Source organism: Ischnura elegans, chromosome 8 (assembly GCF_921293095.1).
Source record: "Ischnura elegans chromosome 8, ioIscEleg1.1, whole genome shotgun sequence".
NCBI lineage: Eukaryota > Metazoa > Arthropoda > Insecta > Odonata > Coenagrionidae > Ischnura > Ischnura elegans.
The window spans coordinates 2,524,071-2,542,285 of record NC_060253.1 but is presented as its reverse complement, the minus strand read 5'-3'; the positions used below and the strand labels follow the sequence as shown (position 1 = coordinate 2,542,285).

Genomic DNA, 18,215 nt, shown 5'->3' with positions numbered 1-18,215 from the left:
CTTTTTTTCTGTAACAATATGTATCACACATTATGTAGCATTTAATGTTGGGGTTCAAATTTCAATCATGACCCTAAACAAATTCTCTGTTCATCTCATTTTATGTTGCAGTTAATATCAAATTTAAGAAAATACCTAATATGAACTTACCTTACTTATTTTGCGATCATTAACACATTTGTTGTTGCACAAAGGTTAAGAGAAAGACTTTGCTGTTCCACAAAATAAAATATATTTGCGACCGGTTTCGATACAGCGTATTATCATCTGGCAATTACAAGTATCAGTACATAGAATTTATACCCTTGAAGGCGTTAGAGGGGCAGTGGAGTGGAGGTGGGGAACGGGGGGGAATGAGGGAGGGGGTAAGGGAAGGTAGGTTTGGGAAGTACGTCGCTGATGGGTCACTGCACGGGGTAGCCGAGGGTTGGTGTATGTTGACGAAATACGGGGAGGGGTGTTATGGAGTGGTGAGTGGCATTCGTAATGGTTTCTCGGAAAAAACATTGAACAGTGGTGAATGGTGAGAATACAATTGCTCGTTAACTAATGTGATGTTGGGTGAGGCTTGGCCCACTAAAATTTCCAACTGCTCGAGTGCGTCAAGCCTTGGGTCGTTTTTCTTTATGTTGGATTATCGGTTTGAAAACGCATGTGTGGTCGGAATCCAAGAGGTGTTTGGCAAATTGTGAGGTTTGTTTGTTGTTGATAAAACATGAACGAGGAGTGTTGTTGGAGGTAATTGTGTTGTAAATTCCTATGTATGTATTTCATTGAAGTGAACTAAGTTTTAGCGAGGAGAGGAGGACCAAGCCCATCTTATCAGAGCGTGTGCGTTTTTGACGTAGTTCTGGAGCTGTGGCTCAGATGGCTCTAAGGCTCACAGCTCCAATCGCGCGGGCTATTTGACTCTCGTCGTATAGAGCGCTCCACATTCAGTTGACAGTATGGGTTCTTATGGAGATTCGTTTCCCATGTTATTCTCCGTAAGGCCGGGAGCGCGGTTCCAAGCCATCAATTACAGCATGAAAATTAATATTGCACTCTGCATTAGTTAAAATATGCATTCTAATGTAGAATGAGACGCTGCATTCATTGGTACCAATAGTTTTTCGATAAAAATTATAATAAAAGCTATAAAAAACATTTCCTTAAATTTCCGTTAAAAACTTGTATTTTTTTACTTTGTCTTCTTCTCGCAATTGTTGCCTAACCGTTGAGTGTATTGAATTGAATCTTCTACATAAATTTCTTCATACTATTTTCTCTTTGAAGGTTTTCACCTTTTTTCAAAGTTTTTGGGAAAAAAATTGTTATACCGATGTTACACCCAACAGGACAAGAAAATTGGGATTTTTGTAAGGTAAAAAGTAGTCGCCTACTAACTTACGTTTCTTACGTCATAGGTCCCTATATGCTGTGAATCAAATTTGAAGAAAACTAGAAAGCTATTTTTAGTGAAAAAATCATTTACCTATCTCAATTTGGAAGGGAGTTACAAGGTTTTGATATTACAACAAAATATTACGGCGCCACTGAGCCGAGCTTCTCGCTTTGTCTTGCAACCTCCATGCGCGCGTAGAGAAAATTCTCGGGCGGGAAAGGATAATTTTGTCAATGCTTACTAGGAAATATGTACTCCTACGTTACATATCCCTAAAGGAGAATACTGATACGTTGTAATTTCAATACTTATTCAGGAAATAAAGCAAATTTTGACGGCTTGGAACGATGAATTTCGCCTTGGGTGTCTCTGGTTTTAGGCATGAGGGTTATCTGCTAGTCATTTTTCCTCACGCATTATCTTAGATGTATATGTGAAAATGACCTGCTATTGTAACTAGGGCCCTTTTTCAGTGTATGTACTTCCCGTTTTTAGCATTCTTTCATCTAGTATTTTTACCTGAATTTTACTTTTATTGTTAAAAATGGAATTATCATCTGTTGAACTCACTTTTTTTTCAGAAATCATTATTTAAGACAGCACCCAAGGGAACGTTGGCCGACAGAGCAAGGGAATTAGGACTGGAAACACCTGCTGTCACCCTTCTCTGTGGAAACTCAATGGATCCCATATGTTTAGCGCACTTTGTTTGCCACCAGAAAACCAAAGGTTTAGCAGATATCAAAGAAGTAGAGACTGGGATGCAGCACATCATAGCTGATATCATTAGCAAAGATCGGGAAGTCCAAGATAATCTCCGGAAATTGTAAGTAAAAATGATCTTATTGGTGCAGACACACATTGCAATTACCCCAAGAGAGGGGATTACGTACCACGTTCATTATTGTGCAAATGTGCTAAGGTTCTTAAATGGTCGTGGAAGGCAATTCTACCTAGCATTTCTATCTGGGATGGACTGTTAGGGCTTAACATTTGGTACTGTGAACTGTTCTAAAATTGTCTAGGGAGTTAACTAATTAGTGGCTATATGAATATCCTCTGAGGCTATAGGTTTATTCTATCAGGTGTGAATAAATGGTTCGTGAATATGAATGGAATGGTCATAAATATGTAGTACATACACCCACGACATCAGAAATCCACTGGCATTGTTGTTTTCATCCATTGCTGCTCACTGTCATCTGCATCACGGTCAACATGTCTAGGATCCTGTTTACGTAATTGAGGGGGAATTTTTCCTCTTGTCAATTAAGTGTATTTCAACATCATTCATGTGTTAGGTTTCGTGTACATATTTCTGAAGGTTTGTTTCTTTACTTCCTTGCTTTAAATATCTACTTCCCTCACTCAGCTCCTTATTTTTCAGTATTAACAGCCCTCTCCTCCAGTGCTATCCTCCTCAGTCTTTCTCTCCCATACCCTTCTGGTGACTCTACACTGGGTGCTTTCCATTCTTGCAACTCACGCGTCCACTAGTGTTGACTCATGGAAACTATCAAATTCCTGCACGTTTGTCTTCGTTTCTTGACTTGTGTCACAACAGTCGGCGACACATACAGAATGGGATACGGAAACCGAGACGCAAGTTGACGTGTGTGGATCAATGGAAAGCGCCCACTATTGGTAACTGTGAACTCGTAGCTATATGGTTTGTTTCTTCTTGTTGGGATCAGCGTTCCCCGAAACGCACATGCTATGTTTATCGTACTATTTATGTGATTGTGACCATCTTTAATTCCATTTCTTCTTCAATTTGCGTTGAATTCTTCCTTCATGGTGGGACCTACGCCCAGAGCCAACTCTTGGGCGACTCATTGGGCTACATCTCAGGGTAATTGGTTGCATAAACCCCAACGAAAATGCTGGAGATAAGATTAGCCTGGATAGCTTGGTGGTCTGAGTATCTGCTCAGAAATCATAAGGTCTGTGGTTCGATTCCCAGTTCAGGTGAAATTTTTCCATGTGTTTTCGGCCTTCATTCCATTTCCACGCCACAATGTGTCATCGTCCTGTATCTTTTCTTCCTTTTTTCACTTGAGAAAGGTGGGCTGCCTCCCATTGAAAATTCGAAAGTAATAACCATTCCCCGTAAGTTCCCTTCTTTAATTTTTCGTTTTTTCCTCTATTACTAAGTTTTTCTATGTGCTCACCCTAGGGCAAGAAGAAGTTTAATTAAATCGTTTACATTGCTCTTGTGAGTGTTTTGAAACTATTTTATCTGTGTATTAATGCGGGCTGGGAAAAGCGCCGTTAATGTGGGCAGGGAGAGAGCTCGGAACGGCAACTTAATGAAATTCAGAAGGCACAATTGCCCATTGCTTTGGTTTTCCCGACATTTCTTCTAATTTTCCCTTCTGAAAGGTGATACCTTCGAGCGCTCTATCAATGGTGTTTATATTTCGTTTCCAATCTTATTCGCCTGTCGTTCGGTCATCGCCTTCCTTCTCCATTCTCCCGGAGCTCCTATTTTATGACAAACAGGGTTGTTTGTGCACCGTCTTCCACCTCACAAATAGCCCTGTTCTTTGCTAAATATTGTGTAAATGGCCTCTGAATTTCAAGCCATAACAATGCCAACGTCTCGGCCCACCACTTAAAGTTGTGTCCTGGGTCGCACGCTTTCAAGTGTGAGTTCTTGCCCTTGGTGTCGGCAAGTGAAAAATCACACTCAAATATTTAAAGTTTTTAGCCCTTAGTTAATTTCCATGCAAAATCCCACTTTCCAAACCAGTTCAATCGAAGGACATAAAGTAATAATGGACTTGTGCATCTAGAATAGCCAAAATTTAGGGGTGGATAGCGAGGCACTTAGGTCGCACGGGCCATACGGCGCACGGGCGCTTCGACTCCAACTTATGACTACATTGTGGCTGACCTCCGGCGAGTCTACTGGTGACTGAGTAACTGCGCCAAGTAAGTGAGAGTGTGTGTGTCAATAGCGTCCCTGCCATGCCATTACATTGGGCAGGTGAAACAAGGTTGTTTTCGGCAAAGAGGAATGGGAAGAGGAAGGGTAAGTCGTTCTCAAAAGTGAAAAGGTACAAATACCGAGGCAAAGTTTGACCAAGGAGGCTATCCTGAGACGTCACTCAACAAAATATTTATGCTTATTTTGGAAATAGAAATCTTCCATTTCTGAATAGGGTGGTTTCCTATTATTTTTTTATTGCCTAAATCGAAAGATTATTATGTACTCCTGGAGGACGCATTTCAGGCTCTTAGATTTTCAAATGACGATATCTATTTTTGCGATTAAACGAAAAGTGAAAATTTTCAAGCACGCGAAAACGCGACGGCTAAGTAGGAATGATGGGAAAAAGTTCGTGTGGCATATTTCTGGTTCCCGCTGCCACCCTGTGAGGTGACCTTGAGGCGAGACTTGAGCACTGATACGACGCAGGCTGCTAGCAGGTAGCGCTTGGCTTAAATATGGATTATTACTACCTTATCAAATGAAGGAAACTTTCCGACCTTAGACAATTTTAATAAGTGATTATTAAGAGATGTTTCCCTGAGCTCTGTGACTCATGTATGCATTGGTAATCTCAGACGATGTAAAACTCCTATCTTCTCGTGTAGAAACTAGGTCCCTGTGACGTCACGTGGAGTGGCATCGCATGGGCGCCAATCTGGCCTTTTTCTAATGAGGATAAAATTGACCCTTGCCATTCGTCTGAACTGGGATTTCTAAAACCAAATAATTTGTATATTATGAATACACTAATGGTGGGTAACGAATCACAATCAATGCCTTTCGTTTCCTTTGATGAAGGAAACTACCCTATTGCTAGCTTGGGTCAAACTCTTCGCTTGTGCATCCATATCTCTGCTCAATTGTATCATGCATCATCCATATCTCTGATCCAGGTATTTCACAAAATGTATAGTATTTATTAACCCATTCAATGCGGGTCTAAAAGCAAATTTCTTTCCCAGTGTCGGAATTCAAATTTTTGCGTTTTCATACCTGTAATTGTGTTTTGAGTAAGGTAAGGTGGGGTAAGTGCGACCCCTAAATAGCATACATCAACTTTAACTAGCTTAGGAAAATTTTCTAGGCTAGCTAAAAACAGGAGATTCAATGTCTAATATGTATGTGAATCACTGAAAATGATAATTAGATTAAAAATCCTCTCTCTGTAAAGTGGTAATTTTTATAAATTTTTACTTACAATCTTGTAGAGGGATCGCACTTACCCCGTACATGGGGCAAGTGTGTCCCATGGCTGTTGTGCAATATATTTATACATTACGCGGCACATGTGGTAAGTGCGATTTGCCCAGAAGTTCAGCTGTACATTGCTTTTTAAAGTACCAAATTATGTTTAACCATTCTTGAGAAATCAACTTTTATCTTAGGTAATGTAAGTAGATTTTTTTCGCGTTTTTTGGTTAATTATGGCACAGTATGGAATTGTTGTTTAATGTGTTTTTTTAATGATAGTAACAGTATTCAACTGTTACACATTAATTCGAAAGTGTATTTAAAATATCTAGCGTGCATAAAAGCTGAATAAATAAAAAAATTATAAATTATAAATCTTGCATATGACAACAAATCTGAATACAAACTAGATTGTAATGAACAAAGAATTTCTTCTCTAATGTAATTTACGTTATTAATATAAAAAAGCAAAATGAAGAAAAACTCATGGTCTTCAGCAAATTGAACATTGAATATTTATTTGTTTATTTTAAGTTTTACCCCGAGAAAGATAGGCAAAACGTTAACTTTCCTCGACGGCCGACAGAGGGCTTCGGTAATATTTTTACAACATCTTCCCAGTGTCTGTACCCATCTGGAAGGGTAAAGACGACGTCGCAGAATACTCAAACTACCGCCCGATCCGGCTTTTATGCCACGCCATGAAAATATTCGAAAGAGTGATTGATGCTAGGCTCAGACACATTGTTCACATCACACCCAACCAGTGTGGATTTGTAAAGGGGAGTGGCACTACAGACGCAATACACGCAGCTAGGCTGCTCTTGGAGAGGCACCGAGAGAAGAACAAGCCAGTGCATATGTCTTTCCTTGATCTGGAGAAGGCCTTCGATCGCGTGCCACACGACCTTATCTGGCATTCCCTCAGATCTCACTACGTCCCTGAAGTCTACGTGCCATTGGTGAAGCTTCTCTACACCAACGTCACCAGCGCGGTCCGTTGCCCATCAGGAATATCACCGCCTTTCCCAATCACTGTTGGCGTCCACCAAAGATCGGCCCTCTCTCCGCTCCTTTTCATCCTATGCATGGACACACTCACGGCCTGTCTCCAAGAATCACATCCTTGGTCACTACTGTTCGCCGATGATGTCTTCCTTGCCAGCACCACCAGACCCGAATTACAGCAGCGACCCAACTATGGAAGGTACGACTCGACAACTATGGGTTGCAATTAAACACCAAGAAGACTGAGTACATGGAGTGTGGACCTCAAACCGATGGCACGATCAGATTCGACGGCGAGGACCTTGAAAAGATCGAGAAGTTTAAATATTTGGGCTCTGTCATCAGCAACGATGGAAGCACAACCGCCAACACCCGAACTCGAATTAATGCAACATGGCTGAAATGGCGCCAAGTGACTGGCGTATTGTGCGACCGTCGAATGCCCGAACGATTCAGGGCCAAAGTATACCATTGCCAAGATATTTGAGCAGATTGTATTTCAGCAATTAAGCTCATATACATCCACTGCTAACTTACTAAACCCCTTGCAGTCTGGCTTCCGTGGTCGACATAGCACTCAAACTGCACTCTTAAAAATTACCGAGGACATTCGTGAGGCAATGGACAAACGCCAGGTGACGATCTTAGTATTATTCGATTTCACCAAGGCTTTCGACTCCATTTGCCATGAATTGCTCCTCCGCAAGCTGAGTACCCTAAATTTCTCAAAGAGTGCTGTTGACTGGTTTAGATCTTACCTCAGCGGTCGCACTCAAGCAGTGGTGGTCAGTAGTAACCTACAGTCAAACTGGATCCCTAATCCCGTGGGGATGGTACAAGGCTCAGTTCTTAGCCCACTTCTTTTTTCTCTCTTTATAAACGACCTCCCTGATGTCCTCATGCATTGTGACTACCACCTTTACGCCGACGATTTTCAAATTTATCGTCATTCATCGCCGTCCAATATTATTAATTCAATCGCACTTATCAATGAGGACATCGAGAGAATTAACAGTTGGGCGCAAGCTAATCATTTGGTTCTCAATGACAAGAAAACAACAGCAATAATTATAGGGAGCAATTATTTCTTTTCCCAATTAGACCATGAAAATCTACCTAAAATAAGACTCGGTAGCCACAATATACCTTATGAGGAAACAGTAAAAAACCTTGGAGTCATATTCGATCGAACCCTTAGCTGGAAGCCTCAAACAAACTATGCGAGGCGTAAAATTTTGGGATCACTATATCAACTTGTCAGAGCCAGAGAAATACTTACACCCGACATACGAATTTCATTAGTTAAAACACTAGTCTTCCCTCACTTGGATTATTGTACAGCCTTATTCACTAACCAAGACGACGCAAACAATAATAAACTCCAATTGGCCATGAATTCAGCTGTAAGGTTTATTTACGATTTAAATAAATGGGACCATATCAGTAACTATTACAATCACCTCAACTGGCTTAAGTATAAAGAGCGTCGCACCCTTCACATAATAACTCTAGCCTTTAGTATCTTAACGACCAGTTACCCGCCATACTTGTATGAGAAATTCATTAGAAAATCTGAGGTTCATGATATACCTACCCGAAATCATAACATTGACCTCCATATTCCAAAACATCACACGCCTCATATGAACAAATCATTCATAGTAACCGCCTCACAAATATGGAACTCTCTCCCAGCCCAAATAAGAAGCAGTACAAATATCAATAGGTTCAAACACAGCACATATGGGTTTCTGAAGAATGCCTCCTTATCCCCAAGTTAAATTTCTTTTGTTTATATTCACTTTCTTATGTTCATATTTCTTGTTTATATTCACTTTCTTATGTTCATATTTCTTGTTTATATTCACTTTCTTATGCTCATATTTCTTGTTTATATTCACTTTCTTATGTTCATATTTCTTGTTTATATTCACTTTCTTATGTTCATATCTCTTGTTCATATTTCTTTTGTTTGTCACCTTAAATTTTGTAATTAGTGTGTTATATCGAAGTGCGATTATTTATTATTATTTTTTTTGTCGAAAATATTGTATTGTTTCTTTCATGTACTAGGCGATATGCACTGTTCACATTTGACTGTATATGTATATATATAAATTAATTACTTTTTCTTTTATTTATCTATCTCAATGTGAAATGTAGAAAGATGTACTTATATTTTCTCATGGGCCCCAGTGCCTACAAAAATAAACGATATTATTATTATTATTATTATACAAGACCGTAGTCCGCCCAGTGGCCCTATAGGGAGCAGAATGTTAGCCAGCCGCAGCAAATCAAGAACAGGCCATGCAAGTCATGGAAATGAGGATGCTGCGATGGATCCTAGGCATCTCCCGCCTGGATCACATCAGGAATGAAGACATTCGGAAAAGAATGGGAGTTGCATCGATCACAGACAAGATGCGGGAGGCTCGACTGCGGTGGTATGGGCATGTGGTGCGTAGTGATGAGAACTCCGTGGCCAAAACAGTAATGTAGCTGAGTACTGAAGGACGCCGACCACGAGGACGACCAAAGATGCGCTGGCTCGACAAAATTAAGGCGGACATGAAGACCATCAACACCACGCCAGTAGACGCCCTGGATGGAGCCAAGTGGAGACGACTTTGCAGAACAGCGGACCCTGCAATAGCGCGGGACAAACGCTAGGATGAAGAAGAAGAAGAGATCTTCCCTAGGTATTTCGCTGGAATCTTCATTCCGTGGACAGGTGAAACTTAATTCAGTTCCAAAAAATATCCTCAAAAAGAAAACTACGGCATCACCTTATTCATTAATCTCCAGAATTTTTCCTACGTAGTGAGAAACTGACTTTTTGCAGCTGAATCTAGCCATAATCCAATCTCCACTTTGAATGTTAGTCACCGAATTTGTTAAGCTTTTTCGACTCATGCTATCTTGTTTCAGGCATTAATACCATGTCGTCCACATCCTCCTCGTCAGAAGACATGATATCCAATGCCCTATCATAATCAATCAACAAACTGAAGTAAGCTATCTTTATCAGATAAACCTTCAAAATAAAAGTTGATGAGAGGACTCTAATTAAAAGGCCTAGTTTTATAAACTTCGGTGTTTTGCAACACTTATTTAAGAAAGTTTAACGCAAGAACTGCCAGACAGAAACTAAAAGTTTAACGCAAGAACTGTTAGTCAGAAACTAAAAATTCAATCCATACTTCAACCTCGTAGCCTGGGGTAAGTGCGACAGGGGGTCGCACTTACCCCAGGCAACGGGGTCGCACTTGCCCCGGAAGGTAGGAATGGATGATTACGACGGGGAAAGTGCGACCCCCATCTAAACTAAATATAATGACCCGAGTTCCTAAATTTAAAGTAAAGCAAGGAAAACCAATCCATGAAGAAGAGAAAACAAGATAGAGTTCTTACCTATCACCTCCGATACGTTGATTCAGAGGGAACTGCGGTATAGCCTCTCCTCACAACCAACTAAGACTACAAGATGAACGGACAGTTATATTTGCTAAGCATGTGGAACGAGAAATTAAGGGATAAGTATTACAAAGTCGTTGGCTCTGGTTTCATTACTATGTGTAGAATATGTTGCACGACCGCCACCTGCTTCGATAACGGAAATACGATTTTCCTGAAGGGGGGTCGCACTTACCCCGCAGTCGCACTTACCCCACCTCACCTTAACCATAAACCATTTAAAAATATCAATTAGTATGTTTTACCTTATTTTTCATAATTAAAAAAAATGACTTTCATGAATGACATCCGATCAGCAGAGAATCCGTCGCTATGCAACCCGCATTTCTTTTTCTTTCGCTGCTAAAATTCTCCGTAATCTTCTGTGAAAATATAATTCTTTGGTGTCTGAATTTTGGTAATTGAACTTTATTTGATTTTACTGCATTGTGTATGGAATAAGCAAGAGATTAATAGTTATCGGTATCATATTTATAAATATATTTATTTTGTATCTATAACATATCTTTGACTCCTCTCTTTTTTGTAGCATTTTTGCCTAGTTCTGTTTCAAAATGATAATAGGTTTGTGTTTTCTGCTCTGTCTCATTGGTCGTTTTTATAAATTTTTTACAGGATGAATAGTATTGCTGACAAAATGTTTACATTTTTTTACTGCTTTAACCCGGCTGTCGGAAATATGTTTTGCATTTAATGACGAGTATTTCAATTCCTTCACACTGGGACGTGTTGTTCCTTATATTTTCGGCCTTTTGTCCCAAAGGGCCATGTGCTGCATAGGCTTTCCTCTAGAGATGGGTCGAATAGCAGATTTCTCGAATTCGAATATCGAATTCGAATATTAAAACATTACTCGAATATTCGAATACCTCGAATCTCGAATACCTCGAATCTCGAATACCTCGAATACTAAATGATGAATGCTGGAATGTTTGACTCGGTTGCCTATGCAGCAGGTAACACAAGATTTTGGGGAGTAATTTTGATTTCCTTTAAATGATTCGAACAGGAATTTAGCTGATTAATGAATATTTTAATTTTATGGAAACGATTTGGCATGTAATTAATTCAACTAACATCGCTTTACCCCCACTCCTGCTGCCAAGTGCTAGCTGGCAATCTGAGGCATTTTGCAAAATACAAGCTCTTTTCCACCGGATTTTCTTCAATTATTTTCAGTCCATCTTTGGGAATTCTCAGGAGATAAGAAGATCAATTGGAATTGCTATCAGGGAGAAACTAAATATTCTGAGAAAATATCCCTTTGTCTGGGACTGTATCAATAAAGATTTATAGCACCATTCATAAATTGAAACTTGATATATGTTTTCGGAAAAAAATACCGCATCAACTTCCGAGAAGCTCTGCTGCTCATATCGAGTTTCGCCAGAATGCTAAGTCTCCGTCGTATTTTGATATTTATTTCTTTGCGTAAAATGCTTAAATAAACTCAGAAATATGTCGTGTTTGGTCTTATTCTTTTTGAAATTACGCGCACGGTACTAATATTTCAATTCAATAAAGGTGTGACATCAATTGACGAAAGTCATTCTTAGACACCTTTTGTGCTAATAGATGACTCATGCAGCGGTTGACCTCCACAGAAATGGGGAACTTCGAAGCTGGTAGGAAAAAAAAGGTCAGTGGGGGAGAAAAGGGAGGGCCCGAAACACGTTTCTATTGTTCTCGTGTAACTTGGTATTTTTTCGAAGCTAAGGTCTTCGTAATATGATCCCTGCGCGAGCTGTTACCTTTTTTTTATTTCGAAGAAGAGGAAAGCCTCAGAGTGGGGAGGAGAGTGCTAAATGGAGGGGGATAATGGATCTTGGGAAATGCGCTAATGTTACTTTCCCACGGTACTCACGCAGCAGTTGACCTCCAGAAATGGGGAACTTCGAAGCAGGTAGCCAGAAAAAGGTCAGTGGGTGAGAAAAAGGGGGAGGGCGTGAAACACGTTTTTATTGTTCCCGTAACTCGATATTTGTTTCGAAGCGAGGGTCTTCGTAATGCGATCCCTGCGCGAGCTGGGACCTTTTGTTTGATTTCGGAGAAGAGGAAAGCGTCAGAGTGGGTGAGGCGAGTGCTGAATGGAGGGGGATAGCGGATCGTGGGAAATGCTCTAAGGTTGCTATCCCACGGCACGGAGGTTCTCCTGGTGGGGGGAATCGGGGATTTTCGGATTTTTTCACCCGACCATTTTCGGTTCCCCTCGACGAACTCTTTTCACCGCTAAAATCCACCAATTTGATGTAATTCGTCAACTTGCGTAAAACGGCGCTGCGAGCACTAAATGACTACTGTTCTCTACATTTTTCCGAGTCAACTACCAACGACGTGTGTGCGACAGTGTATGACGCGAAATTCAAAGTATTCGAGGTATTCGAGGCGGTACTTTTCGCATAACTATTCGAAACCTCGAATATCGAATACTTTCTAGTATTCGAGGTATTCGAGTATTCGCGGATACTATTCGCACATCTCTACTTTCCTCCCAACATTCATAAGCTTGCAGTTCTCCTGAGGATCCCACCCCCTCCCTGGTCATTATATTTTTATGGGTTGGCAAGTGCGACGGTCCATTGTCCTCTCTCCACAGAAGTGCTTTCCCCTGGTGCCTTCTTGTTCGCCCGACGCCATTCCTAACTGCTCCCAATTCGGGCCAACCCCCGTAGTCCCTTGTCTCAGCGCTTACCATAGGAAATACCCAAATATTTCCAATTCTATGTTTTCCGAGGTCAATGTACTTAGCTTCAATCACATGCATCATATTTTGCCCTCTTCCCCCTCACATGGCATTTTTATTTATTTATATCGTAATTTGGAAGTTAAAGCATCAAAACTTTTTAAATTTTGAAAAATATTCACCTTCCGTATGTTACCTTACTTTTCTAAAATGAGCTGGTCGTAATGATCAACTCTACCCATGAATTTATTATAAGCAACCATGGCCTCTGGTTTCTCCTTGCCTTGTCTATAGTGGTTGCCGCTAGGTCACTTCCAAATTCCGAAGAGATCATCAATATGTAACGCACGTCTTTCCAGTGGAAAACACATATTCCCTCGTCACTCCACCGAGAACAAACCTCTCCTTTCGGTGATTTGTGACCAAATATCTCTTTTGGATTGTCCCTCCTATTTGGTCACAATGTACCTGTACAATACATTTTTAACAAGGAAGGTCCCTTGTCAATGCAACGTTGTTGTAATTATTGTTCATGAAAACACTGGCCACGATTTTCAAAATTTTCCATCGCCATGTCCCCATCCGCCCAATTCATTGTCCCCAAAACCTGTATAAATTAGCAATCGGTGAGCTAAGCCAGACGGCTCACAAAGCATGTACATTTTCACACCATGCTTGTTCTTCTTTCCCTGCATGTATTGCAGTAGCAGATACAGAAAAGCTCTAGGGGGGCGCAATAGATACCTTGAGTTACCTTTACTTTTATCGTAATAAAAAATAATCAAGTCATATGCAAAGTGTAACAAGTTTTAATTAAAGTGATTATGTAAAATTACAAGACAATGCCATTTTTTACATAAAAAAAGTTACAATTGTGGTTCTGCAATGTTTGGCTATACGGGCAGCCCCTCAAGGACATAAACTTGAAAATCAACTACATTTATTTAGTTAGACTTGTTGGATAGGTTGAGCTGAGTACCACTGGTTGGATTATAATTCAGAGGAACAATTGGCCACCACTTTCAATAAGGGATATGGACACCAACTAAATTTACTAATAAATTACTATTAGAAAATTTAATTGGTGCCATATAAACAATTCCTTCCAAATAAATTTTTAAAAGTCTAACTACTACAAAATGTCTTACATTAAGGAATATACATAGTACTCATACCAAATATTGGAACTAATGTATTTCTCTGGCACCACTGTAATAATTAGCTTTCTTCTGTGAGGTCATTCAATTGCCTCAGCGAGAATTGCATGCACCTCTGATGTTCAATACTTTCAATTCTCAGTACGCATACCTAATCTGGTATGTCTCGTAATAATTGTTTTCTTCTTAATACAGTGGAACTTGTTTAGTACGTTTCTGAAGGGACCAAAAAAATGAACGTACTAACCAGGAAAACGTGCTAACGAGGAAAGTAAAAAATAGCAGTCGGGGTAATTGCAATCTGTGGAAAAGTTGTCATAATTACAATTACTATCGGTAGTTCTCGTACGACTGCCTTCCTGAACTCTTTTCACCTTTAAAATAAAGAAAATGGGCGCTACATTGAAAAACAATACCATGTGAATAAAATCACAATGTTTCATAGATTTCCCGAAGACAGTTACATGAAAACGGCGTCTTTCTCCCGTGATTTATCCAGGGCTATATATGTATAATATGTATTCACATTATGGTGGCCGCAGCATCAGGTGAATTGCTCTCTTGTGGTGGGCAATGAATGTATCAAAGAATCTTAGGAGATCATTTCCTCTCTGACTCGAGGTATAAGGTTCCATCCAGCTTACATACCTACTTCTCTTACCACTTACCATGCATGTACCGTAGCCTTGTACTGCCTCTTTACAATCGTGTTTACGTCTTCAAGTGGATGATAGGAAATGGAAATCAAGCAATCTCTTCTCAAGATTGAAACTTTTGGCTGTTTTTATGTAACATGAAACAATTGCATTGTATTATTGTGAATTAATATTTGTTCTTTACTAAAAAATAATGTTTTGTATGTGGTGATTACTCAGAAAATATTTTTCTTGTGGCAGGAAAAATACTTCGAATATATTTCTGTCTTGCACAAAGTCCAAAACTGCCACTGCCAAAGCCAAGAAATCACCAAAAGCAAAGAAGCCTGAAGAAAGTAAGAAGGGCAAAACAGGAGCTCACGCAAAGGCTAAGGAAGACGATGAAACCAAGTATCAGAATTATTTCAACTTTAAAAATAACGTTCGCTTCATTCGGCCGCATCAGGTAAGATTTGCTCATAGAAGGGTGCATTTCATTTGGTTTATTTACGTATTAATTTTCAGCGTGTGAGAGTTGATGTCCAAAAACTAGTCACTATGCTGGCTCGTATCATTTATGGAGTATGAAATAACTTCTAAAAAATTGTGAAGTGAAATTATTTATATATTATTTATATTTTTAATATGTACTGACAAAATATTTATTATTGAATATATATGTACTTACATGATTCTGAGGAAGGATCCTTTTTAGGATTGGTGTAACTCTGGCTTGCTTAGTTACAGAGGGAAAGAACTATTTGAAGAGGTCTATCATCCAAAATTTTGTCCTCGTAATGCAACCAGGAATTTTCAAGCCACAAACCCAGTCAAATGCCAGGGAAACTCAGTCAAATGCGTCCCAGTTTGGCAATGCATTAAAAACCCTATTATGAATTCGTCCTCCAATTTTCTGTATTATGATTTTGCCCACATCTCACCTAGAATGGAATTTACTCTCATCAGGATTGTGAGAATGCAGCCTATATATTTGACATTGAAACTGTTTGGGAGCACTATTGCTACGGTGGTGTAGTGGGCTAGGTACACGGCTGGGCAGTATGTATTTCAAGTTCAAGTATTTTAAAATGCATAAAATTATTTGAAATACTTATTTTTGTATTTAGTATATCGAATACATGACCTGAATGTATCTCGTGTTTTGTATTTGAAGTACAGAGTTTTGGTATTTTCCAATTCCATGAGTACAAAATACTGAAATACTTTTGTAGAAATTGAAACGGAAAGTGTAAATTTCCACATCTTTGGAGCCTCGATTGTGAGGAAGACGCAGAGGCTTCAGGAAGGGACGAGAGAAATGCTGGCATAATTGTAGCGCACAATTTGAGGTGAACCCTAGAATTTGCTGGCAACAAGTGATTTGCATAATGCTATGAAGAGTTCGTCTGTCAATAGAATGAATACACCATCCAGCCCGTACAAAGTTCTCCACATTATCAGATGAATCACGTCACCCAAAATCTTCTGAAGTTATTCACAGTTCATTAGGATATTTCACAGTTATTATTGTCCCCCCAAGTGGAATTCACTCTACGACTCAATTAGTAAATTAATGTAGCACAACGATAGGTGGGATGAATTTTTTTGAAACCTAGTCAAAGCAACGCATTTAAAGAAGTTGAAATTGAATATTTTTGAGGAATTTATCATCATGAATAGAATAATTTATTAGTCCAAAAGACACTACAAAATAAAAGTATTGAGTAAGTGTATAGGACACGTCAAAAGAAAGAGTGAGGAAATCACAAAATCACATAAGATATTCTTTCACACTGTAAAAACACCTCGTGACAAGGAAGTTAAATAACTTTCTCGTAAACACATTGTTTCTGTCCTCTTGTTTTATATCGGCTGGTAATTTGTTATAAAGTTTTATGCACATGTTTCTCGGACTCCTTAGATGTTTAGTGGAGCAGGATGACATCACATGCATATCATATTTTATCCTAGTGTCGTAGGAATGGATTTCATTATTCTTTACAAAATCTGTTATGTGCTTTTTAACATAAATTACAGAGTGATAAACATAAGTAGAAGGTACTGTTAATAGATTTAATCTCAGAAACAGTGGTCTGCAGTGAGCTTTATAGTGTACATACTTTACAGATTGTTCTTACAAACTTTTTTGGATGACAAAAACACTATTTAAATACGTTGTTGATCCCCACAAGACTATTCCATAAGATATACGTGGGTAAAATAGTCCGCAGTAAAGGGTTTTTAAAATTTCTAAGCTAACAGTGTGTTTTAAAATATGTAGATACCAAATAAATCAGTTTTTTACATAGATTAGTGGTATGCACATCCCACTTTAAGACGGAATCAACATGCACCCCTAGGAATTTAACACTGTTTACGACATTGAGGTCAGCAAAGTTGGAGGCTAAGTCATTGACATCCAGTTCATTATTTAAAAATTGAAATTTAGTGATTTGTGACTTTTGATTGTTCAACATTAAATCATTGCAGTCACACCAGCTTGATATTTGATGTTTTACCAATTTACCTGAATCAAATAAATTAGCCAGATTTTTCTCAGACATTAAAATACTGATATCATCAGCGTACATTATGCACTTAGAGTCAACATTCATCATTATCATTTTGGGTAATTCATTGACATACAGTAGAAATAATAGAGGGCCCAGGACAGAGCCTTGAGGTCATAGGCGCCGACTCCATGGGGCCTGAGGGGGCTCGAGCCCCCTCAATAATCTTTTTGGGGGGGCGGAGCCCCCCCAATAATTCAATAAATTAATTAAGTTATATTATGCTTTGTAAAATCACAAAAATATGTTTGTATTTTTTATTTTCCTTGTTTGACGATACTTACCTTTTAAAATACATTCAGCGATGATATAAAACAATAATTATTACGGTATTAAACAGGTTAACTGAAAAAAGTGGTGTGAATCATGATAGTGTTTCGGGGCTGCGACACACTTTGAATTTTTCCCGGTGCGTGAACCTTCGGGTACAAACTGGCGGGCCAAGAGAGATGTAAGCTGTCTCCCCGTTGATTTAAATGGAAGAATGACTTATTTTTCCTCCAATAATGATCACAAATTGACCAAATACAACATAAACCCTGCTGAAACCGGCCAGATAATAATGGGAGGTTTGTGGCGTTTTGGACCCTTTGTGTTACCGTAGTTACTCACACATAAGATGGCTTTGAAAAAGGAACATTATAGGATTTTAGAGAAAAAAGAAATTGGACCTCCTCGCTCCTACTATGTATTATGGATGACGTTTTGAAGGAGAGTGGGGATTAGGAATGTCTTACATGGTCTTAAGTAACGAGGGACTGGAACCATATTACGTAAGATCTTGTCCGTATTGTAACATTGTATTGTTCTTCAATAAAACTTAGTTGTGGAGGTTAAGCACTCGCACGCTACTTTCGTACATTTTGTAATCTCACCCCTACCATAATGCTACTCATCTATCGCCTGACTGCCTGGCTACATTACCTTCATGGTCAACCAAAACAAGATGTATGCAGGAGACATTGGTTGATGGATTGGTCAATCCACCTCACTACATTGCTGAGGAAGGTGCAGCAAAGATGCTAGTCAGAAATTGTCGATTTGCACCTGGGTATCAGATGACATTGCCGCCACAAGGGGCTCATCTACACGTTCGCTTCCGAAGCATACGCAGC

General features: G+C 39.3%; 1 protein-coding gene across 3 annotated transcripts in view; it reads left to right on the top strand.

Moving 5' to 3' along the window:
- Positions 1-18,215, top strand: part of LOC124164578 (S1 RNA-binding domain-containing protein 1) — a 95,611-nt gene that overhangs the window by 7,400 nt on the left and 69,996 nt on the right. For all 3 annotated transcript variants that reach the window (XM_046541971.1, XM_046541973.1, XM_046541974.1), the window contains exons 4-5: positions 1,966-2,210; positions 14,792-14,996. In XM_046541971.1, coding sequence (XP_046397927.1) covers positions 1,966-2,210; positions 14,792-14,996 — 450 coding nt within the window. The remainder of the gene's footprint in view (positions 1-1,965; positions 2,211-14,791; positions 14,997-18,215) is intronic.